Source organism: Podarcis vaucheri (assembly GCF_965113315.1).
Source record: "Podarcis vaucheri genome assembly, chromosome: 14".
Classification (NCBI taxonomy): Eukaryota; Metazoa; Chordata; class Lepidosauria; order Squamata; family Lacertidae; genus Podarcis; species Podarcis vaucheri.
This window is the reverse complement of record NC_138752.1, coordinates 8,301,279-8,326,762: the sequence shown is the minus strand read 5'-3', so window position 1 is coordinate 8,326,762 and position 25,484 is coordinate 8,301,279. Positions and strand designations below refer to the sequence as shown.

General features: G+C 46.1%; 1 protein-coding gene across 10 annotated transcripts in view; it reads left to right on the top strand.

The window, feature by feature from the left end:
• Positions 1–25,484, top strand: part of CELF6 (CUGBP Elav-like family member 6) — a 181,614-nt gene that overhangs the window by 73,591 nt on the left and 82,539 nt on the right. For 2 of the 10 annotated variants that reach the window (XM_082198602.1, XM_082198601.1), the window contains exon 1: positions 9,765–9,995. The exons of the other annotated variants lie outside the window; for them this stretch is intronic. In XM_082198602.1, the coding sequence (XP_082054728.1) occupies positions 9,840–9,995 (156 nt within the window). In that variant the 5' untranslated portion in view covers positions 9,765–9,839. Of the gene's footprint in view, positions 1–9,764; positions 9,996–25,484 lie in introns of those variants that run through there. 10 annotated transcript variants of the gene reach the window in all.

Sequence of the window (25,484 nt, the reverse complement as noted above, 5' to 3'; positions counted from 1 at the left end):
ACAAGTTTTGCTCTGACCTCTGACCATTGCCCATGGTGGCTGGGGCTGATTGATGGTAGTTAGAGTGCAAAACATCTGGAGGGCACTGTCAGGGAACTGACATCGGAGCCAGAGGTGGAGGGAAGGCTCTCAAGTGATGCTGGAGAGGGACCCAGCAGGGAGAGAGGCAGCTCAGCTGGGGAAGGAAATCAGCGCAACACCAGGGATAAAGGGGGGCAGATGGGGGAATTGGCGAGAGGGCTCCAGGACTCTTCACTGGACACCAGCGGGGAGAGCATGGGTCCTCCGCTACCCACATCCTCCCTGCTCAGAAGACTTCCGCGCAGGGAAAGTAGGAGGAGACTTGGCGTCAAACAGCTTTTATGCTGGAAAAGGTTTAAGAAACGCCCACTGACGGATTCTGCTAGTGACTGAGGCAGCCACGAAGTGAAGGGCTGTCCAGACAGGAAAGGTTTAACAAGCCAACTTAGCCAGGAGTGGCGGTAACTTACGCACAAGCAACCCCTATATTCATCACAGGCACCAACTTGGACAAGGCTGTTTTGGAACATTGGTCTTCAGTGACCTCCTTGCTGACATGACACCCTCTCTCTCTCATCACTCATCGAACTCTTTCAAGGAAGCTGAATGTTGGAGGATTCAGGATAGAGAAAGGAAAGTACTGATTCACACAGCACATAGTTAAGACCATGGAATGGTCTACCACTGAACTAGGATCTGCCCTCATTTTCAATAGCTTGCACCGCTTAATTGAAAGGGGGGAAAACCTTTAAGAAATTTACATAAAATATTCCTAAGAAAGACACAAATAAAAGCAACAGACTTTAAAAGCAAGTCAACAAAATATAATTATCAAAATATAGATAAAACCAACCATTTTAAAAACAAATATGCAGAGTCAAATTATATATCTGGCCTTGCCTGAATGAAATACATTTTTTTGCAGGTGGCGACAACAGTACAACAAAGGTCTGGCTGTCTAATATTAATAACAGTAAACATTATTATCATTTAGCCAGGCTTTGAAAATTATTTGAAAGCCTGGCTGAATGATAATAACTGTTACTGTTTTTAATGTCTGATTTTATCTCTCTCTCTCTCTCTCTATCATCTATCATCTATCTACCCATCTGTCAGATTTGCTTTTCTGGTCTGCCATTTACATCAAATTTATATTGTTCTTTTGGAGTGATTGTGGGGGTTTTACCCAGTTCTCAACTGCCAGTTACCCTGGGAGTTGTGGAGCTGGAAGGCAGGATAGTACATTGTGTGGCAAGTTCCCTCCCCCAAAGAAATGAAGACACAGGACACGTTAGTTAAGGTTAATGGGCGTAAATTGCCACAACTTTATTGATTACAGAATTGAAGGTATTGGCCTTAGGCATTGGTTCCTATGACTACCCGGCATGGTAACCGGGAAGGGTTGAACACAAACCGTGGGGGTGTCCTGCTGGAGTACGCCAGCTAGGACCCCCACGGGTGTCACCGCTCGTGGGCGTGCCGGCGGCCCTCACCTTACTAGGTCTCGGACAAGGCAAACGCCCCCGGAGTCCTCTACCGGACTACCCTTTTCTCGGGGGAAGGTGATGGCGTGTCCTTCCCCCCCATCCATTTGCATCACAATAGACCCCTGCCAATGCCTAACCGCCAAAACCGTGAAAGTTGTGACGATTTGCTACGAGGTAGGCGAAAAAACCAAAAGGCTGCAAAGTCGCCAACTTGGAAAAATTCCTACCAGGCCCCTTGCGGCGACCAACCGAAGTCCATAGCAAGGTCAAGACTGCCTAACCTAAGGGTGGGTGGGCTGGGAAAGGCTTCTCTGCTGCCGAGGGGAAAGAGGGGGATCCCGGGGCGTGCCTGGCCTTAAATAGCCCAGGCCACGCCTCCCCAGCCCGCCTATTGGCGGGCAGGGGGAAGGCGGAGAGGCACGCCCCCGGGGATTCCCTGGCTCTCGCGGGGCTAAACTCCAGCCCCGCGCTTGTGGGAGGGGCCAGCCCACAACACCCTCTCCTCCCGAGGCTCGGAAATGGCTTTCTTGAAGTAAATAGGAACATGGGAAACTGCCTCACACTGAATCGGATTTACACCAAACATGTAAAGTGCTACAATACTATTTTAAGCAGTCATAGCTCTCCCCCCCTCCCAAAAAAGGAAATAATCTGAGGGCTGTAGTTCCTTAAGGGTGCTGAGAGTTGCTAGCAGACTCCCTGTTCTTCTCCTAGGACTACAGTTCCCAGAAGAGATTGACAATTGATTCCTCTTCCTAGGGAATTCTGGGTAATGTAGTGTAAGAGGAATATGAGAAACTGGGAGAGAAGCACTAGTATTATGACCAGGAAAATGAATGCAATAATCCTCATGTCTGAATGCATCCACTGACTAACCAAGCTATGCCTGTCTCTCAGTTCCAAAGTTAACAGCAGGTTAAGTGCCTAAGAGCCCCATGGGAGCAAACAGCTGATTTGTTTTGTTCAGCATTTTGTCCATGGCAAGTGCCTCTGGGAAGCCTCCCCAGGGCTAGAGTGTGCTACTTGGAAGGCATCCTCTTATTTTAGAGGCATCCAACATGGTGCTCTCTTGGTGATGTTGGACTACAACGCCCATCACCCCTGATCATTGGCTGGCTGGGACTGATGCAAGGTGAAGTCCAAGAATGTCTGGGGGACACCAGTTGTTTCCAAGAACCATAAGAAGAAAAAGCAGGATAGGCCCATCAACAGTCAGCAGTTGGGCAGCAGGCAGGTCGCCTGATGAGTCTTCAGTGCTATGGTGAGATGCATCGTATTTCCATTTAAATTACAGTGATTATTTCAAACATTGCATCTGTGCATATAAATCAGTATATAGCCATTTTATTGTGTCATTGTTTTCATCATTATCACAGATCAGTGTCTTCTTTTTGGGCAATGAATGCAACAGCACTCCCTTGATTTTTTTCCTGTGGCCAGCATCTAAATCCAGAAGTGTATTGCTCTTGATCCCATTTAGCAATCATAACCCAAAAAACCCGTGACAAAGCTTTTATTTATGGATCTACTTCTTTAGAAGCCATGATGGATAAGATGCCTTCACTGCATCGAACCCACCCCTTGCTGTGTCAGGAGCAGCTGGATCTGTTTGCAACTTTCCCATCTGGTGAAGCACTGAACTGCCGGTGACAACTTCACAGTTCATAGAATCATAGAATCATAGAATCATAGAGTTGGGAAGAGACCACAAGGGCCATCGAGTCCAACCCCCTGCCAAGCAGGAAACACCATCAGAGCACTCCTGACATATGGTTGTCAAGCCTCTGCTTAAAGACCTCCAAAGTAGGAGACTCCACCACACTCCTTGGCAGCAAATTCCACTGTCGAACAGCTCTTACTGTCAGGAAGTTCTTCCTAATGTTTAGGTGGAATCTTCTTTCTTGTAGTTTGGATCCATTGCTCCGTGTCCGCTTCTCTGGAGCAGCAGAAAACAACCTTTCTCCCTCCTCTATGTGACATCCTTTTATATATTTGAAAATGGCTATCATATCACCCCTTAACCTCCTCTTCTCCAGGCTAAACATGCCCAGCTCCCTTAGCCGTTCCTCATAAGGCATCGTTTCCAGGCCTTTGACCATTTTGGTTGCCCTCCTCTGGACACGTTCCAGTTTGTCAGTGTCCTTCTTGAATTGTGGTGCCCAGAACTGGACACAGTACTCCAGGTGAGGTCTGACCAGAGCAGAATACAGTGGCACTATTACGTCCCTTGATCTAGATGCTATACTCCTATTGATGCAGCCCAGAATTGCATTGGCTTTTTTAGTACCCTCAGTCCCTGGACTGAAGCCATTGCATCCTCCTGGATAGGAAGAAATATAAAAGGTCTTCCCATTCAATTTGAGCCTTCCTTGAGCAATGAGGTCTTCTTGAGCTCTGGTGTGTCCTTGGTCTTTGGTACAGATGCCTGGCTTGCTCCTTGGTTTGCCCTTAACCCTTCATTTCACTGCCCTTAAGTCTTTGACCATTGCTTCTTGACCTGGTTTCCTTGTGCTGCTGACTTACTTCTTGGTCTTCACTACTAGCTGGCCCCACAAATCCTAGCCATAAGCTTCTACTCTCCCAAGGGTGCTTCTTCACAGCCCAGACCCAACTCTTGTATTTTCCCCAGAGAACAGAGCCCTTGCTCCCCATGGCAGATCTGCACATCCGTGTTTGAATTTGATCTACCTCCAGCAGCTACCACGTTGCAAAGCAAATACCTTGCTGACACCATTGTATTCAGACTCAGAATCTGCCTGCACACACAGGCAAGAGTTATATCCTTGAGAGCCATAAATTTCATGTGAAGATTGGTGGAGGGAGTTATTGCTCGGAAACTGTGCTGCTGACTCCACACCAAACCTTTACAACGTTCTGCACTATGATACATCAGTGCCTGTTGGCAATGGCTGTATGGAGCATGGATTTCAATGAATGGATGGTGCTGCCTTTACATCGATGTCATAAAGGCAGAGAGCATTGGCAGAAATTAAATCTGGACACCTTTCCCAGAGATTTCTATGAGTAGGAACCAGAGTTAACTTCAGGCAGCTTGATCAACCAATACCATTAAAGTCATTGGAGAGGGGGAAATGTATGGCACGTTAAGTGTGTTAAATTGTATAACTTGGCATCTGTTTGTTTATTCATTTTTAAAGTAGTGGAGTCTAAAAATAAGAGGCACAGCCCAAAAGTTGACATGGAGTTCACATGGTGGTGGAGAGGAAACAGAGCAGGATTTAGGTTTGATGAAGCCCTAAACTACCGAAGGTAATGGGGCCCTTTATATGTCCAGCTGTCTTTTGTCAACAACAAATTGTCACTGTTTTTTTGTATTGAATATATGCTATTTGGCAGTGATTCTCAACCTGTGGGTCCCCAGCTGTTGTTGGACTACAACTCCCATCATCCCTGAGCTCTGGCCTCGCTAGCTAGGGGTGATGGGAGTTGTAGTTCAACAACATCTGGGGACCCACAGGTTGAGAAAGGCTGCTATATGGCAACTTATGGACCTAATAGGTATCTAAAGCCATTTGCACATAACGAAATATGTGTTTTATCAAAGTAATTGATGTAGAAATGAGCAAACCAGTGATATTTTAGGTTAGTAGGCGGGGTCCATTTCTTACATCATAGGAGCCTACACACAACACAAAACACTGTCACTGTATGTACGTTTTATTTCATTTGTTTTTTATCTTATATTTTGGAAATGTACATCCAGGGTTTTTTTCCTTTAATTTTTTTTGGGGCCCCCAAGAGAGTGGGACCCTAAGCTATAACTTGTTTAGCTTATACGTAAAACCATCACTGAGAGGAAGCACAGAGCCAAAGGATGTTTGGCTGTGGAGGAGGGAAGTTAGAAAGGAACTGGATTTCCTGCTTCTGCATTACCCAGCAGGGGAGGGATGGAAAAATTGTTCAGTCCAAGGCTCCATCCTTTTCTGGGCAGCTGCCTGGGGACCATATGCGAGTGGTGGGTGGGTCCAGAGGCAAATGTGGATGGGGCAGTGATAGTCAACCTTACCTTTGCACAGCAGGCTAGTTTCTCTCTAAACACAGCCACACACTGCTTTCTATCCCTCACCCAGGCAGAGGCGCCAGCTTGTGAGGGCGATTGGGGGGGGGATGTTCCACATGTGACCTGGGCATCCCATGGCAAGTCTGATAGGAGTTTAAGGAAACATTCCAGCCGAGGAGGAGGCAAAGCTATGGAGGGAAGCTATCGCCTCACCGATCCATGCGGGTGAGGGAGAAGTAGGGTGGCTAGAGAGAGTCCCAAGAGCTGGAGTGTCCTTAAGGGCCACATTTGGTCCTTAAGGGTCACATGAGATTTTGCCCCCGTGCATTAGGGACAGCTCCACATTGGGTGGGGGAGAACTGACCAAAGTGATCTCAGATAGTGTCAGGGACTGGGCAGAGGAGGAATGGTGGAGACCGCCTTCCCAGCTTGACCCTTGCAGGGAGGAGGAAAAGGAAGACAGCTTAGATTTATAACAGGGGGTTGAGGGAGGTGCAGCTCAGAGGCAGATGAGGAGAAAAGTTGGGAAATCATGGGAGAGGAGGAGAAGGATGAGGAGGAAGCAGCAGAGGGGTGGCAGCTGACAGACATGGTGTCTTTAGAAAGCATTCCAGACCCTCCATCTTCCAGAACCCGGCGAGCCTTGAAAGTAGGAGAGCAAAGAGCTCAAAGACAGAGGGCACCTAGCAGCACCCGTAGAAGTGATGAATGAGGAAGTGGGAGAGACGGGAGGAGGTGGAGATTCACATGGGACAATGCCATTATCCAAGAGGCTGGGTTCTATAGCCTCTCTCTGTAAATACTAAATAAAAAAGGATGGTTAGAAACCTTCCCTTGTCTTTATAATTTCCTGGGCAACAGCTGGGAGCTGCTGACAGCATCCTGACACATTTGGTCCTTAAGGGTCACATGAGATTCGCCGCCACCCCCAAATGCATTAGAGACAGCTCCACATTAGGTGGGGGAGAACTGATCCAAGTTATCTCAGATAGGCTCCAATCCTCTCTCAGTGGTCACTTTGGGGCCAACATTCTCAGCAGCACTGCAAGCAACTCTAGCTGGCTGAGTCTAGTTGAATAATATACTGCCTTGACATTATTTTAATAAGAGGTGGTATATAAGTATTTTAAGTTCTTTGAAGTTAAAGATTCTCCAGGCTATTGACTACTTCAGTAGGCAAGAATTTAGCTGCAAATGTAAGAGAGCCAGGGAACAGAGTAGGAATGAATTTATTATTATTACTTCAGTTAATTATTATTACTTCACAGGCTGAAAGCTGCCAAAGTAAGATGAGAAAAAATACACAAACAAAAAGATCAACCGTAAAAAAAAAAAACCCATTATGGATCAAACAGCACCCAATCAAGCAAATCTAAGACCAAACGTCAATTAAAACTAGATTAACACCTTATATTCCTCCAAAAGCTTTAGAAAACAAGTATGTATTATATCAGGGTTCCTCAAACTTTGGAAATCTAAGGAACTGTTGTGAGCAGTACAAAAATACCCATTTAAAACTGGCATTCTCTTTACCCCTCAGTTTTCTTCCATCATGTTGTGTGCTTATGATTTCTCAGGTCATCTTCCATCCAAGCACCAATGAGATCCAGATGTTGGCACCTGCAATGCCAATAATAGTCAAAATATATAGAAGTGCATGAGGAACTCAAGAGGGGTGGAGAAATTCTGCCAGAGACTGAGGTGGCTGGACTCTCTACCAGCTCATAGCGAAGAACTATTAAAAATCTTGTTTATATTTAAATCAAGCCACATACAGGCTTTTATTTCCTGTGGGAGAAGTGGCCTCTAGAGGCAAGAAAATGTATGGCTATTACAGGTATAGAAAAAGAGAATTCTGGAGTCCAGAATGTGCCACAGAGACTCAGTCTGCATGTCAAACCACGGTTTCCAATTCTGGCACAGAGAGCAAGCATACACCATGGTTTGTCCGTCTTGACATAATGATAAGCTATGATTTACTCTAATCTAGATAGAAATGGAGTTAATTACTTTGTTCAAGGGACAGAAGGAACAAGAAAGTGATTCCATGCATTGCTCATGTAATAGCAAGTAGTGATTTGTCATTTTGTGTGAACCGACCCAGAGTCTCAAGCTAAAGTCTGTATATGCAGTGAAAGCCTATGCATATTTGCCTTGTGTTCTGTTGTGCTTACTCCGCAGTAGGGCTGAACCAAAATTTCTCAGTTTTTGGTCATGCTGACAGGGGTGAGTTCAACATCTGGAGGACCATAGAGACCCATACTCTAATTAAGTGGAAGTGGGATTAGAAGAGTCCTGTTGGATCAGACTAAATGCTGATTTAGGCCAGTATCTCATTTCCCACAGTGGTCAGATGCCTCTTGAGAGTCTACAAAGAGGCCATGTAAGTAGCAACTATCCCTTGCAATTTCATATTTAAGGGTTCAGTGCCTCTGAACATGGAGGCTGTTTAGCTGTCATGGATATTAGCTACCAATAACTAATCTGGAGTGGGTTTGTCAAACCCAGTTTTTACCATGAAGCCTGTCTTCCATATCCCAGAAGTGTGAGTTAGCGATGAGAAGGAATTAACTCTGCACATGCCCAATGGCCTTTTTTGTTTCCACTTATGGGCACTGAACACACCTCCCCAAGCTGAGTTATAGAGAACCCTGGCTCAAAATTGGACAAGCTAAGTAGAGCATTGTCAGTACATTAAGGGGATGGGAAGGACAAATTCAGACCATGAGCAGGAACTTCCATCAAAGGTAAATGTTGAAATTGAGAAGGAACGAGATTCACATGAGGGATGCTAATTCAATTCCTTCCTCTTTCTTTCTTTCTTTCTTTCTTTCTTTCTTTCTTTCTTGCAGGAAACATTTCTTTTGCTCTTTATATGCTATGAATCTTCTGGGGAGTGTCAGCTGATCCTTCTGTTGCCAATAATAATTAATATACAGTAGTCTGGAACAGCAGTCGCTCTCCTTCTACGGATGGGTCATGGACTGCATATTTTGCTGGTATTCCAAGGTCTTCATTGGCTGCTTTCAATCTACAAAGCTCTTGCATATGCACTAGGGCACTTCCTGGCCTTTCATTGGACTGTGGTTTCTAAGACTTTGGACTGTGGTTTCTAAGATCAGCTGAGGATGAGCCCTTTCGAAGGCACTTTGGGTAGTGTACATCTTGCATGTCTGCGAGCTCACAGTGCAATGGCAGAATTTTGCTTCTGGTATGAGATTCTGAGAGGAAAAACAGATTTTCCCCTCCCCCCTAATAAAACCAAAGTAGCTAGTCCTCAAGTTTCTTGAAGAAAACATACAAAACATTATACCTTTCCCTTTTTACATTTTACTTTTACCGTTACCTTTTACATTTTACCTGCTGCAAAACAAACTGCCATTTAGTGAAGCATACAAAAAAAATAAAATGTTTCTGGTATGACATATTGCCAGACCGGGGGACAAAGATTCTTCCCCTCTCTGAAAATTCAAGTAGCTAGTCCTCATGGGGGTGGGTATATAATTTTGATTGTTACGTGCTGCCAAATATAGCTCTGTTTAGTAATCCATGGATGGAGTTATGCATGCTTTGTCTGACTCCTCATCACACAACCAAGTTTTTTCTTCTCCATCCTTCCTTCACCACCCTTGCAGTCTAGCCTCCGTCTCCATCCCCTCGCTCCCCATCTGCCAATGCAGAATTTCCTAAAAAAATAAACCCCAAATTCTTCATTCTACTTCTGTATATTCTTCTCTCAAGACAGACGGAGGCCAACTGATTAGTCCTCCTTTTTAAAAGAAAGCATGCATGAATGCTTAATATGGGCATGGTTTATTTTGCCTGCAGAACCTAGATTTCCTCGGTGCCAAATTTTGGGGGAGCATGGTAGGGAAAAGGGGGGCTGGCAAGTCCGTTGAAGCTTACTCAAGGCCACAACGAGCCCTTTTTACCTCTGGGTGAGCTCTCTCTCTTTCTCTTTCTCTCTCTCTTTCTCTTTCTCTCTCTCTCTTCCTCCTCCTCTTATGCCACACAACTCAGGGATGGGGATGTTGGTGACTGGCGAGGGGTCTGCAAAGAGGTGGCAATCGGGGGGGGGCATTGAGAGAGAGAGAAGAGGGAGAAAGAAAGAGACTGAAACATTTCATTCCATCCACCAAGCCAGCTGCACTTTCTTTCCTTGGCAAGGCTGGGAGCTGTTTTCCCCACGCCCACCCCTCCCCCAGCCCTGCCAGTGGCTGACACTGTGATGTATTCAGCAGCACAGCCAGCTCTCTATGTGTGTGTGAGAGAGAGAGAGAAAGAGAGAGAGTGCCTGCTTGTGTGTGTGTATGCCTATGTGCCTCTGCTTCCTCGCCGACTCCGAAAAGCGGCAGTGGCAGCCGAAGGAGCTGGGGACCATGCAGCTGCCCCAGCTCATGGTCCCCACTGCCAGCCGGGTGCCCCTAATTTGGATGCCAGCCGGCTCCAAGTTCCTCTGCATCGAGGTAGGCTGAGTCTTCTCTTTCCTCCCCCCTTTTTTATTTTACCCCTCCCTTTGTCTGGATCTCCTCTCTCTCTGTCTCTCTGGCCTTTGTCTGGAATCAAGCTGAGCCGGCGGACCCAACCTCTTTCCCCTCCCCAGGCAGGGGGCTGTCTGCCACTCAAACCCCCTTGCCCTGTTCCCGGGCATTGGACCTGCCAGATGGCACAGCCCCTCCCTAGAGGACCGTATCCATTTTGGGAGCAGTGGAGGGTTGAACTGGAGAGGCTGACAGCGAATGTGGCTGGGGTCTCTGGGGGTCTGTTTCTGAAAAGACCAGGGGGGTGGGACTGTCGCCAACACATTCAGGAGCACCGACTGGCTTTTTTGGGGTGGGGGGTGAGAGTTGTCTTTGGCAGGTATTTGGGCGGAGTTGGGTTTCGGGAGGGGGCAGGGTGGAAGGGGGGGAGAGATGCTAGCCTGCACATCTTGGGGTGTCCCAATCAGCAAGGGGGGGGGGCTTGCCCAGCAGGACTAAAGCACATGCCTCCTGTGTCTGTCTGCATCCAGCATGTCAAGGGACAGTGTTTGTCTGATGCGTGCGTGCAAGAGATGCTTGATTTTCTTTTTCCTGGTACGGATGTGAAATTGCGGGGAGCTGACAGTTCAAGGTGTTTTGGGTGGGTGGGGGCAAGCGAGTAAGCATGCTTGCAGCTCAGGCCGGGCAGCAGCTGACCGAGGAGGACAAGGCCTGGGCGTGTGGGTGTGGTTGGTGCAACTTAGATTAGGAGTTAAAATGGAGGACAGAGACCCGAGACTATTGGAAAGAGCTGGACAAGAGCATCGGAACATAGAAAGCTGCCTGAGGCGGTTGGTTGGTCCATCCAGCTCAGTATTGTGTACACTGGCTGGCAGCAACTCTCTGGGGTGTCGCTCCCTGCACTACCTGGAGATGTTAGAGATTGAACCCAGGGCAGATGCTCTGCCACTGAGCGACAGCCCCTCCCCTTAAATCTAGCTACAGAGAGAGGGAAGGTGTGCAAGATGGGAAAGCCAGGGGTGAAGGCATGTTTGAGGATGGAGGGAGAATGATGGGCAGGAAATGAACTGGCCAGCACAGGAAGTCCCTCCCACTCACCTGACCTCTGGCATGAAGGTGGGCAGGGAATTGAGTCACACAGGGGAGTCCGTTTGCAAACCTGTGAGGTGTGGGGCAGGTGACAATGAGGCTGAGTAGAGGCATGATTTTTTTCCTGGTGCTGCAAATACCATATTTTTCCGTATATAAGACACCTCCATGTATAAGACGCCCCTTATTTGGGGGGACTCCAAATTAAGAAAACACCCCTCAACACTACTCATGTATAAGACGAGTCCCAATTTTGACCTAATGTTTTGGTTAAAAAACCTAGTCTTATACACAGAAAAATACAGTAATTTTCCATTCTGCCCTGTTGCTCCAAGTTTCCTGTTGTCTTCACATGTTGGTTCCACACTACATGGGGTGAGGAGAAATATGGTCTGTTGTCTTCCATTTTTAGTATTCCGATAGATGATAGATAGAATTTTTAGAATTTTTAGATAGATAGATGATAGATAGATAGATAGATAGATAGATAGATAGATAGATAGATGATAGATAGAATTTTTTTAAAAACCAAACAGGTGCCAGTGTGCCACACCACACAATGCCATCATGCACATGCGGACGCCATGTTTTATTTGAATGTAAAAACACTGGTGTTGCTTTGCATGTTGACTCTGGTCCCCTGACTTAGCACACTTGCAGGAGTCACTGGAAGAAGGCGTGTAAAAATGTCGCTTGTACTGTCGCTCTCTCTGCTGTTGCTACATCAGCCTGAAGGATGATTCTGCTCATTTGTCCAAATATTACCCAGAAAAGCCAAATTACTCTGTGTAATTGTTGCTAATGGGCGCTGATGTAAGAACAGCCTTCTGGATCAGGCCAATGGCCTGTCTAGTCCAGCATCCACTTCTCCACAGTGAACACTATAGGAAGATAGGGAGCTGACTTGCACAGAGTCCGACAGTTGGTCCATTGAGCTGAGTGTTGTCTGCACTGACTAGGTGCGGCTTTCCATGGTTCTGCGCAGGTGCCTTTCCCAGGCCTACATAGAAATGCCAGAAATTGAACCTGGGTCCTCTTGCAAGCACGGCAGATGCTCTACCATAGAGCTGCCTTCCTCCTTCCACACCATACATTTAAAGCCCATTGCTTCTCCCAAAGAATCCCAATAACTGTAGGTTACCCCTCACAGAGCTGCAACTCCTAAGCACCCTTAGCAAACTACAGTTCCCAGGATTGGTGTGTTTTTTGCTTCAAATGCATGGCATGGGTGTAACCAGAGTCTGTTTCGCATTTCCCCCCAAAATAGCTTCGTCCACTTTTCTTCACGCAAAATTTCGGCTTTCTCTTTCTTGGACATTAGGTGTGTGTGTCACACCATCTATTAACTCAACAGCTCATCCCACCACAACCTCCTGACTTCCATCACTGCCCCAAGCCCATTTGTTCTGGGAGGTAAGAGTCAAATTTCAAAGTAGAGGCATTCTTCCAGAGCACATTGGTCCAAAGAAAGAAGGGTCCTTAGGGTGAATGTAGGATTTGGGGCAGAGGCGGTGGCCCAGTGATGATGTCTTGAAAAGGTATCTATAAAAATCTAGGTTAGATAGCTTTTGAAGGAATAAGAGGATGAAAGTCCTCCCCTCTGCTTCTTTGTGGGTATGTCCCTCTATTTTTACTTTGGGGGGCTAAATGGAATATGCAAATTCATACTGTGCCCATCTGTCCTAATCTCTTGGCCACGGCAGCTAAAATAGCTAAAATGTTATGTATTTTTGGATTTTGTACTGTAAATATATGCCCTTGATCCTCAGGCAAAGGGTGGTATATAACTTTAATAAACAAAATAACTAAACCTCCAGAACCAGAGGCAGTGTAGCTTGGAGCTTCAGGTACCAGGTGTAAACAACAGGGAAATGCCATAGGTGAGGCCTGGGGTTGGCCGAAATTGTGCTGAACAGAATGCCAAACTAAGAATGCTTTTGGCCCCGTCTAGCTGGACTTCTTACATTCCTAACTTGCTGCTCACCCTGGAAGGGAGAGAGTCATGGCTTGGGAAGCAAATTGATTGGCTCAGCTAGTATTTTCCCCTTGGCTCCATTATCTTCCACTGTCACAGCCCAAGGGATGATCTATTTCTCTTAGACTCAGGGCTCCCAGGCAAAGCAGCATGAGCGGGAGCCTTTGGTGAGCCAAAAGACAGCGGAAGGGGGGGTGAAGAGGAGAAATCACTCCCCAAACTAAAACAGTGCCTTTTAAGGTGGCCACTTGAACATCAACCCCCCCCCCCAGTCCTAAGGACACAGAATTGCATAAAAACCACACAAGAAAACTTACATGTATAGGTTGTTGTTGTTTAGTCGTTTAGTCGTGTCCGACTCTTCGTCACCCCATGGACCAGAGCACGCCAGGCACTCCTGTCTTCCACTGCCTCCTGCAGTTTGGTCAGGCTCATGTTTGTAGCTTCGAGAACACTGTCCCACCATCTCGTCCTCTGTTGTCCGCTTCTCCTTGTGCCCTCCATCTTTCCCAACATCAGGGTCTTTTCCAGGGAGTCTTCTCTTCTCATGAGGTGGCCAAAGCATTGGAGCCTCAGCTTCAAGACCTGTCCTTCCAGTGAGCACTCAGGGCTGATTTCCTTAAGAATGGATAGGTTTGATCTTCTTGCAGTCCATGGGACTCTCAAGAGTCTCCTCCAGCACCATAATTCAAAAGCATCAATTCTTCGGCGATCAGCCTTCTTGATGGTCCAACTCTCACTTCCATACATCACATGTATAGGTAGCCATCTGGAAAACATTTGCTATTATTTAAAGAGATGGAAATACAGTCCATCTCACACTGTTGTAGAAGACTTTGACCAGGTGGCCTGTTTTTCTGCCTGCTCACTCTCCAGGAGCTATTGATGAGTAGCATCAGGGTCCCTGCTCTCCTTTCTTGTAGTAACATAGGAAAATGATTATTACTGAGTCAGACCATGGGTCCATCTAACTCAGTATTGTCCACCCTGACTGGCAGTGGCTCTCCAGGGTTCCAGGCAGTGGTTCTGCAGTTTCCATATTTTCAACCTGAAGATACCAGGAACTGAATCTGAGACCTTCTGTCTGCAAACCAGATGTTGTACCACTGAGATGTGACCCATCCCAAAATGACCATATGGTTGGATGGACGCCTGTCACGGATGCTTTAGCTGAGATTCCTGCATTGCAGGGGGTTGGACTAGATGCCCCTCGGGGTCCCTTCCAACTCTACGATTCTGTTTAGCTCTTCAGCTAGAGGGCTCCTTCAAATAAAGGACTGTAAAACAGGACACATGGCCACCCTAATCTCTGTGTCTGTCTGTCTCCTCCCCCAGAGTCCATAATGGAAGTGAGCAACAGAAGCATGTTAAAGGAGGGAGGACTGAAGACCAGAGCAGAAGAGGGAAACATCACCTTAGGCCAGTGTTTCCCAACCTTGGGCCTCCAGCTGTTTTTGGACTACAACTCCCATCATCCCTAGCTAGCAATACCAGTAATGGTATCTGAAGAAGTGTGCATGCACACGAAAGCTCATACCAAGAACTAACTTAGTTGGTCTTTAAGGTGCTACTGGAAGGAATTTTTTTATTTTGACTATGGCAGACCAACACGGCTACCTATCTGTAACTAGCAATACCAGTAGTCAGGGATGATTCGAATTGTAGTTCAAAAACAGCTGGAGGCCCAAGGTTGGGAAACACTGCCTTAGGCAACCTGCTCCCTTCCCCAGCCATCCTTGGTTTTTGTGCATCCAGGTCAGCCTTCCCCAGTCTAGTTCCCTCCCAATGTCTGGAACTAAAACTCCTCTCAGTCCCAGGTGCTTTGGGCTGATAGGAGTTGTAGTTCGAACGCATTTGGAGGGCTCCAGGTTGGCTAAGGCTGATACAGATTTCCAAAAGGGAGGTCTGCTCTGGAGCAGTGCCATCACCTGGTTGGAAGAAGGCAGGTGGGCAGGAGCTGGCTGAGGGCAGATTAGGGTTGAGGGGTGGTGCTCCATTCACCATAATGGGCCAGCCACCCCTGCATTCTCTGTCCAGGCAAGCAAGAGGCACCATCAGATTACCAGGGAAACAGCCTGGGGGGGGGAGCAAGGTGGCCTAGGGAGACTTCTGAGGGCTAGATGGAGAGGCATGGAGGGCCCCATTCAGAGCCTAGGCCTGAGGCTCCCCATTGTGGCCTTCATCTTTTGTGTCAGACCCCAGATCTCCATCTCCCTACTTTGATCTAAACTTTTTTTTTAAAAAAAAACCCACATCACTTATACGGCAGCTTCACTTGTTGCAAAACATAGAGCAATGAGACTAGCCAAGGAAGTATGCTAGATGCTAGCTAGATAAGGCTTGTTTTAGTTTTCACATGCACAAACTGAAGGAGCCGACTGAGGGTGAGGCCGAGGGCCCAATCCACGGTTAGCACACAGGGTCCTGGAATTTCTGTTGGCCCCTCATGCGACCCTCCAGATGATGGTGGACTCCCAACTTCTATCAGCTACAGTCAATGATCGGAGTTGATGAGAGTTGTGTGCAGAAAAATCTGAAGGGCCACAGGTTTGCCAACCTTGCTCTATGGTGAAACATAAGGCTGGCTGGAGCTGATGGGAGCTGTAGTCAAACCATCTGAAGGGTGACAGTTTAACTGGTGTAATTAGTTTGAGTGTTGAGTAGCAGTGGGCGAATCTGTCAATTTCAGTTTCTCAGTTTCTTCTTTTTCCAAGCTTAGGTTCAGTTCTTCACAATTTGTTTCCATTTAACTCAAAAAAGTCATGAAAATTCACCAGCCTTTGTGCACCAATTACTCCAAATATACATGTTTTTGAAAAGCATTTTTTTCCTAATGTAATGCATTTTTCTTTGTCATTCTCACTAATTTATGCCTTTTTATGCACACTACCCCTGTGTACATACTTTTATGTACATTTTTTGGCTAAAGAGCTGCGTTGCAAAATTCGGAAAAGCTCCAATTTCGAAGGTTGGCTGAGTTTCAGTGGTGTATTGCTTTGGATAGTGCCCATTAGATGGACTCACAAGCTGAATTGCATTTCTCCCCGATCTATAGTGTTGAAATGTGTATGCGACAGACATGGTGCGTTCATGAGTGGATCTGCAGAAAAGTGTTCACACAGAAAAGTACATCAGAAAAGGGAGAGGAGGATTCAAGGACTTTGTACTCCTTTGCCTTTTTGAATGTGACTGTTGGTTGGGCTCCTACAGAAGCCATGGCTTTTTGACTGTATACCCCAGGGGCTGGCTGTGTCTTGCCATATTAACTTGAGAGGTGAGCAGAGAGGGGGAGGCAGGAGATAGTAAAAATAACTGTTCCTTCATGCCAGAGGAGGTGAGAAGCAACAGCGTTTGGCTCTGCTTCTGCCTCTCACTTCATTCTTTCCAGGAGTCAAACTCCCAAGGGAAAAACAGAAGTGGCCTATGGGTTGATATTCCATCACTGATTATAAACGGCTGGCATTAATGGTGTAATTTATATAGACCTTGTATACCTGAATGGTCCATCTTGTCCATTAATAGAGGGAAAACAGGAAGGAACATATTTGATGATAGAACAGCATGTTCCGTGCCCTTTGGGTTGTGGTGAGCACCCTCTGGCCTGACATTGTGACACCAGGTGTGGAGTAGGCAAAGAAGCAGTTAGGCCAAAAAAGGATTTGCATTCACCCACCAAACCCTGTGCAATGCCCATCCCCCACCCCCCGGGTGCTGCTCTTTGCAACCCTGGCAGTCAGCTGATCATTGGGGTTTGCGTAGAGCCATATGCAGCTCTTTGAAGCCCCAGCAATTGATTGTCAGGGTACCACAGCACAGCACAGTTCTGTGCAAGGGCTGAGAATCAGTTGATGGCACTTCAAAGTGCCATGCATAGTTTTGTTTATCTGAAAGGCTTTGGACGCTGAGTGATTAGAAGGGCTGACCTATCTGACTGCAGTTGGTTACAAGTCTGTGCCCATTACAGACTTGTTGCCCATTACTACCCTGTCAATGTATCATGTTACACACTCACAATCAGGATAATTTAACTTTTTATGATTCTTTTAACAAATTAAGATATGCATATAGCACTTTTCAGGTGAGCCTCACAAAGGAATTTGCACAGATATGTTTGAAAAATAAGCATAAATTAAAACTATATACAGATAACAAGTCCTTTTGAAATCCAGCTCTCTCCTCCCTTCGGGCAAGATGATCCTTAAGTAGCCCTGTGGTGAAAGTTGATGGAGGGCAAGGCCACCTCATCTGGATCACCAGCTACTAGATGGTGGACCATCATCAGACTGAAGAGGTGACAGATGAGTCCCCATTTCATAGGACCATGCCTCCAATGGCCATAAGAAAATGAAGGGCAGAAATGACACACACAAATGGTATATATGGCACTGCTAGGAATGTTGACTGTTACACATATAGATGTGGTGGTTAAAATGAGAAAGGGAAAGAAAGAGGAAGGGAGGAGGGGACGGGAGGTTGGTTTTTCCTGTTTTGGCTGTAATACGTGAAGGATGTGTGCATCTTCCCATAGCAAGACCCAGGAACAAGAGTGAGATCTACAGATCCCACTTCAGGAAAGAAGAGGTATGAGTCTCTTGCATGCCTTTTCCCACACCGACACAAAGAATGAACCAGTTTAGCTTGTGAATATCAAAGTGGGAGAGGCAGTTTTTGGAAATTAATGTTATGGAGGAAAGTGTGACCGATCTAAAGGGAAGTTTAGCCAGCATGTGTTGACATCAGTGCCATCAGAGCAGGATTTAGGGGCAAAAGTAGAGGGCCTTGCTCCTCAGAATGAGGAAGGGCCAAAGCATCTGCATTTGTGGTAGGGCATCTATGTTGTATTCAGCCAGCAAGATCCCCACCACCCCATTCCATGCAGAGAAGCTGACCAGACTGGTGGTTGAATCTTCCATCAACATTGGTAGTGGGTCAGTGTCCTCAACTGCACCTGAGGGAAGTAGGCTTTCTCAAGGAGAACAGGGGAGATCACATGGTACACACACAACTCTTTCCTGCAACATCTTGCCACCAATTCCCATCCCACAGCACCTGCCGCTGAGAAGGCTGCCTCCCTCTGCCTAATAGTAGGGCCAGCCCTGCCAATAAATACCAAGTCTGAGAAATTTTGTTCCAGGTGTCTCATTATGATCACCATGAACAGCCAACATAGCATGCTACAGAAGTTGGACCCCAACTCCCATCACCCCAGGCTACCGGGGATGATTGGAGTTGGAGTTCAACAATCTTGAAGGCACCATGTTGGCTACCCTATAATGGGCATCTTTCTCCTCCATTTTGAAAGTGGTTGCAGGGAGGTCAAGTTGATCTTTGAACCTGAAATCCAGATTGTTGTCTTGAATGTCCACTCTAACTTCCATTGGGGTGCCTTTAGTTCTCAAGGGAGCTATTGTACGGTTGTGTTGCACATTTCTGCTTGAAAATGTAGGGTCATGCTGGCGTTCACACATGTTAATGTGAATTGTGAGGTGCAATCCTCAATTTGTACAGCAACCTTTGCTCAAAAACCTCTGTCATCAAAGGAGATGCAATTGTGTTGCGCATAATTCCTTTGCTGAACCTTTTGGAAAACAGCAGCTGGAAGCTGAGTTGAGTTGCGGTCCATGCATGCAGAATATTTTTTCTCAACATGCATGCCAACTCTGATCTGATTTTCAGAGATCTTGCTTTAGATTGCATTGCATTTTCTCCCCTCCCCAGCTGGGTTGAGCTGCCCTTCAAATCTAAACCATAGAGTTCTGCTCCAAACAGGGATCCCAAATATCACTGTGATATTTTACTCTTCAAGAGAATCACCATGTCACAGTCAAATGAAATGCTGGATGAAGTCCGTTAGGAACATAGAAAGCTGCCTATACTATGTAAGAGCATTGCTCCTTCTAGTTCAGTATTGTCTCTACCAGTGTTTCTCAAACTTGGGTCTCCAGCTGTTGTTGGACTACTCCCATCATCCCCAGCTAGCAAGACCAGTAATCGGGGTGATGGGAGCTGTAGTCCAACAACAGCTGGGGACCCAAGTTTGAGAAATACTGGTCTATACTGACTGGCAGTAGTTCTCTGGGGTTTCAGGCATGTCTTTCCAAATCTTACCTGGAGATGCTGGGGATTGTACCTGGAACCTCCTGGCCGCAAAGCACTATATCACTGTGCCTCTTCCCCTGAAAACTTAAACACAAGGCACTCACTTTGGTCAAGCAATTAATCCTCCAATGGAAAGGGGAACTAGAAGAACTCTGTGGCTCACAACAGACCTGGGCTATGGACGATAGCATTTAAAATGAACTCATTAGCTGCTGTTTCTGTTGTACCCTTCAACTCTCTGTTCCCATTAATCTGTGGCAAAGGAATATAATCAATCCTGTTGGGTATATCCCATCCTGCCTCCCCCTTTTTCTGCTCCCAGCTGTGTTTTTGATTCCCACCCCATCACATCTCTGCTCTGTGGCCCCTGTGGTCCAACTTGGCTCTTGTGGCCTCTCCATCTCTCTTTCTCTCTTTCTCTCTCTTTCTCTCTCCTGCATTGCTTCTCCACCTAGTCCCAACTCCCCGCTAGCAGAGCCAGCTATTAATAGAGCAGTGGATTTATCGAAAGAGGCAAGCTGACTGCAGCACTCCCCTTGCAAGAGAGTGCCCTGAGCTAATGGCAGGCATCCATTGGGCAGCAGCTGAATGCGCATGGCCACTCAGAGGGCGGTGCAATGTGGCTGGCAGGTGTAAGAGAACCCATGCATGGTGGTAGGCCAAAGGGCATCTGTTTCATCGGAACACGGAATAACCAGGAGCTGGAGAATGAGAAACACAGCCAGTATTTGGATGGATAGGGCCATAATATTCATGGGTAGCAGAAGGATGCAGAGTTAACATCAAGAATGACAAGAAATTCATGAAGAACATCAAGTTACTCATGAGTAGCCCATACCTTCACAGGTGTCAGACATTCACAGCCAGGAGATCTGTGGATAACTAACAGCAAGGTTTCTGCCTCCAAATTTTTAAATAGTAGCAGCAATAAAGGGATTTTAGAAGGGAAGAAAGAGAAAATGTTGAGTAAAGGGGTCCCTCCAATTTCCTCAAATTTACATACAAATTGCAGAGGAAAAATGGGGGTGGTCACCTGATTTTTTTTAAAAAACCCTCCTTTTTTCCTATATGTCCACCCTTTTAGTTCCACCCCATTAATGCTGGGCGAGATCTCTTGGCCCAACCAAGATATCAGATCGTCCTGGTCATCCCATGGCATCATGAGGCCCTGCCCCAAGATCCTCAGTTGTTTGGGGCACCAGAGACCTGAGAACCCTCCTGCCTACTCCTGCTGCATGGAATGCTAAGCAGTATCAGACGGATAAGTGCCCTTTGGGGTTTCTTGGAGTCTAGAGTACAGCAGGGAGGAATTTCTCCTTGTTCCCTCGGACTGATGGCCATCAAAATGGAATTTATACTTGCCTGGCCTCTTCTTTCCTGCCTGCCAAAATGGCCAAGGATAGGCTTTCTTATTCTCTTCCAAGTCTGGGCTCTGACATTTTGATACTATACAGTCCCAAATATATCCACCAAATTCTACCTGTGGCCAGTGAGATTCCTGGTTAGAGCCTCACATATGCTAATATAGATGTTGCTGGACTACAACTTCCACAATCCCTGAACCATTGACCATGATGGCTGAGGCCCATGGAAGCTGGAGTCTAGCAATACCAGGGGCCAGAGATTTCCCCATCTTGTTCTAGGACAGCACTGACTCTTTGGGCTGGCTTGACTGCCACCCTGCAAAATGGGCACAGGGCCTTTTGGTTTAGCATCCAGTTCCCCACTGGGACCAACCAGGTCGATCTCTGAAACCTAGAAGCAAGGCTCGATATCAGTAACTTTGTCCCCAGCAGCTGATCTTCAGTGGCCTAGCGTCTCTGATTCTGAAGGTTCCATAGAGCTACCATGAACAGTAAGGATGGATAGATGGGTTCTTCGTGAATTTGTCTAATCGCCCTTTAAAACCATATGAGAAAATGCCCAATCCTTCATCTCATATCAGTGAAGGAGCTGTGTGTGTCTGAGAGAGAGAGAGGTGGGGGAAATGGGGGGGAGGAGATAACAGGAGTTGGAATACATAGAAGTAGCCAGCAACGCTTCCTCCAGATATTGCCCAACAAAAATTCTCATCAGTCCCAAGTACCATAAGCAATGGTTAGGGAAGATGGGAATTGTAATACATCAACATCTGGAGGGAGCTAGAATGGCTACTCATGGACTTGAGCAAGGCGGAAAGCTGAGTTGCCAGGAGAGGGAGCAGTAGAGTGGCAAAGAAGCCACGCAGGAGTTCTTAAAGTTGCTCAGCTATGTGCCAATATGACCACCAAGAGTACAGGGACCTCTTGGTAGCACCAGAGGATTGCAAGCAGTGAGAAAGCCTCCTTTGAGTCACCAGTGTTCCTGACAGATTGCTCCCCTCTTGAGGTTGTTTGCAGATGGCCAAAGTGTTTGACCATGGACCTGCTGAATATGATTATGTCCTCAGCGCAAGGAATTCAGAACCCTTGAAGGAGGGAGATCGGGCAGCCAGCTAGTCGCTGAAATGTGGCTACAGCCCCCTGGAGGTTAAATGGCACCTTAAAAGAAATGTGTTGGTTTTTTAAAGATGGAATTGGATGTAGCAGTATTTGCCAACAGCTTTGCTTTAAGACTAGACGAGAAGATCACTATTAGGCCTCGGATTCTCTACACATCGGCACATTGAGCTCCTGAAATCAGGCAAAAATGACTAAGCCTCCCCAGATATAGCTAATCTAAAGCAAGGCATGGCAGTTATGTTCAGTCATCATCTTTAAACGGTGTGTGTTGGATTTTGTCAGTTTCGTCCCCCTTGAGCTTTTCTGTGTGAACACAGCAGAACAGACTGTGTTACATGTCGCAGGTCACTTGGAACTCACATGGGATTTGGTGGGACTGTAGGAAGGAATAGCAAGAAATAAAAAGATGCAGTACTTCCTCAGAAGTTGAACAAGTGAGACATGCAACAAAATCTTGCAGCCCAGAGTGCTCCTCTTCACTTTAGAAGCCAGCCATACCCTAGTATTTTTTGAGGGGTGTTTGTTCCACCTCTCATGTTTTTCTTTCTAAATATTTGTTTCTGTGGCTCCTGCAAACCTTGGGGTTTCCCCAAGCCTGTTGAAACTTCCCACTTGTGTGCTGTTTTGGTTCCATGAGGACCAACATCTAGCCTTAAACAGCAGAGAAAGAGGGAATGCCATTTCATACAGGCTATGTGAACCAGTGCAACATGCTGCCAAGAGTAAGATCCAGGTTTAAAACTCCACTCAGCCATCAAGTTAATCAGGTGACTCTCCTAAACTTCTCCAAGGATGAAATAAAAAGGTAATTACATTTTATTTAGAATATTCTCAATGAGACTTTCTAGACACAATTTCCAAAATTTGCTCCTTGGATCTATTTTTCTTTCCCCCCTTTCTTCATCTCTTCTCTTCTCTTCTCTTCCTTCATGTGGCTGACCTTAGGGCTCATCATGCTTCAGTTGATGGGTGAATGGTTTGTTGGCCCCTTGATTAGTGGTCAAGCTGCTGCAGGGAACGAAAGGCAGCAAGTTGCTAGAAAGTGACTCTCTCACAGTGCCACCCCTCTTAACCCGAGGTCTTAGTGAGGGTAGCTTCACGCTCAGAGAACATAATGCTTTTCTGGAGTGGGTGGTAGGGCAGTTTGGCAGTGGGTGGGTGTGAAGAAAAAAGTCCTCAGCCACCAAAGGCCTGAGAAATTAGCTGTCCCCACAGTCTCAGATAAATGGTCAAGATGATGGACCATTCAGATCTGAGCAATCTTCACTACTGTTTGATTTATTTATCTAAGCAGTGTGGTTTCCAAATAGCTTGTTTAGTCAGTACAAGGATTTATCCTTGTGCAACAGAACTTCCCCCCTTCCCTCACAAGCCCCTTAAATCTATTCAGGGTTCACCTCTAACCCTTCAGAGCAGGTGCACATTTGGAGAAGGCATGCACAGGGACACGAGTCCAGTTATATAAACAGAAATCCTTATCCTGGTGGAACATGTTAGTTGGAAACAACCTCTAATTCATATCCCACACATTCAACGTAACTTTTTGTTCTAACAGATTTGTAAGTTGGGGTATGTGTGTTACAAATACATGAAATTAGCACTGTAAATCAGAGGTCAGCAACCTTTTTCATCCGTGGGCCAGTCCACCGTCCCTCAGACCTTGTGGGGGGCCAGACTATATATTTTTTTTGGGGGGAATGAACGAATTCCTATGCATCACAAATAACTCAGAGATGCGTTTTAAATAAAAGGACACATTCTCCTCATGTAAAAACATGCTGATTCCCAGACCGTCCATGGGCCAGATTGAGAAGGTGATTGGGCCGCATCCGGCCCCCAGGCCTTAGGTTGCCTACCCCTGCTCTAAAGCAGCGAAAGCCCTTTCAAATATACAACAAAATCAAACTTCTCTAAATTCAAGAATGCTCACATCCTTGTGCAAATGTTTATGTTTCCCATTTTCTCGTGAGTACACATAGCCAGAACAAACGATTTACAAACAGGGCAGGTCCAACTGTTAGGCAAAGGGAAGCAGTTGCCTCAGGCAGCTGGTTTTATGTGTCCCAAAAGGACAGCAGATGATTAGTTATTTAAGGTTTTATTATTGGGGTTTTTTTACTACTTGGAAAGGGTCGGTGCATTTGTGGGATGTTCCACCACAGATGCCATAATAATGTGACTAACCTCAGATACCTTCAGCTCAGTGGGGATGACTTTCATTGCTCTGCCTTAGGCAGCAAAATGTCTTGGGCTAGCCCTGGTTATGAAGGCTGTCTGAGGAACATCAGGATAGTAAAATTGTCAGATGTTCATTTGCTTAATTGCTTGTTTGTAAAAAGAACACTTCCCGCCTCGCTCAGAATATAGAAGGTGCCCTCTCCTATTTTAAAACATGACAGCATCAAACAAGCAAAAAATCCACAGCTCCAGTGTTCCCCTGTTTTCATTGGATAAACTTGTCGTTTTTCCACCCAGAAGCAGGACATAGGACTCAGAACTGGTCAAATTCCAGGCCCAAGGAGCTTCTAGAGACAGCCTTGCAAAAAGTCCCCGGAGAGGTAGAAATGGCAGTAGTCAAACTGAGAGCCCCATATCCAAGCAGAAAACCAACCCACCCAGCCAAATACATAAACAGGCACCTAGATGTACAATAAGAGTTACTGTTAACGTGCTACAATCTCTGACATTCATTTAACACAGGATGCAATTTGGTAAGCATGTTCAGACCTAGGGATGACATTGTCATTTTCAGCTTCTCATATTTCCCATCTTAAATTCAGTTCTCCACATTTCTGCAGCAAATTTCAAGCCGCTCACCAGATGCTTATTAAAATTCATTCTCATGCACAAATTGTTGAATGCAATTTTGACTAATATACACATTTTTGCTAGGAATTTCCCCAAATGTTTTAGTTTGCTAAATGCATGCATTTTTATGTACAATTCTCCCCAAGATATATGCATTTCTGTACACAACACATTATTGAAGAACTGCATTGCAAAATTGGGTTTCGGTTTGCATATAGGTTTGAGAAGTGCAAACATTTTCATTAAGATGTAAACAAGATTGAATTTCTCCCCATCCCTATTCATAACACAAGTCTCTTACCCGTTTTCCAAAAGGGAGGAAAATGCCGAAGACTGAGACAATGGGATATTGCCTTTGAAAATATTGGAACAAGAGTCGAACAGCATTGTGTTTAGAGAGCAAAGCTCAGCTCAGCTTCTGCACATATTTACAGGGAGTCCACGGACAATTTTGGACATATAAATGGTATCTTAGAAGTTCTGCTTGAATTTAGAAAATGGTGTAACTGCCTCCCCACACTCATATTTCAGGGGTGGGTGGGATGTCTTTTGAGAGTGGGGGGCTGAACGTCACTGGTGTTCCTGTGGCTCTTTGCTCTGCCAGCCACCAACTTTAATATTCCCACAATGCACCTGGAATTGTGCTATATCACAATGTAGCGTCATTCTGAGGGGCATTCTGAGTGGGGGGATGACAGCCCATACTGGAGGTTGAAAATTTCTCCCAAGAATGCTTCCCAGAGTAATGCTATGAAGCAAGGAGGTTACTCTGGGCATGTTAAAGACAGTGGCAATGAACCAGAGGGATGCTGTTTGTTCCACAGTTCCCCTAGCTTCAAAATTCACCCACCTCCTAAAAATACTGGAAATATTCCTTTCTCACCTGTATGGCTTCTGAATACAGCTATGAAAACCATTTTGCCTCACTGCTAGCGTATACAGTGAGATACTTTCCTTGAAGACAGGATCATGATAAAAAGTAGCCTATCTGCAATAAAACAGCAATAAAAACAGCCAGATATT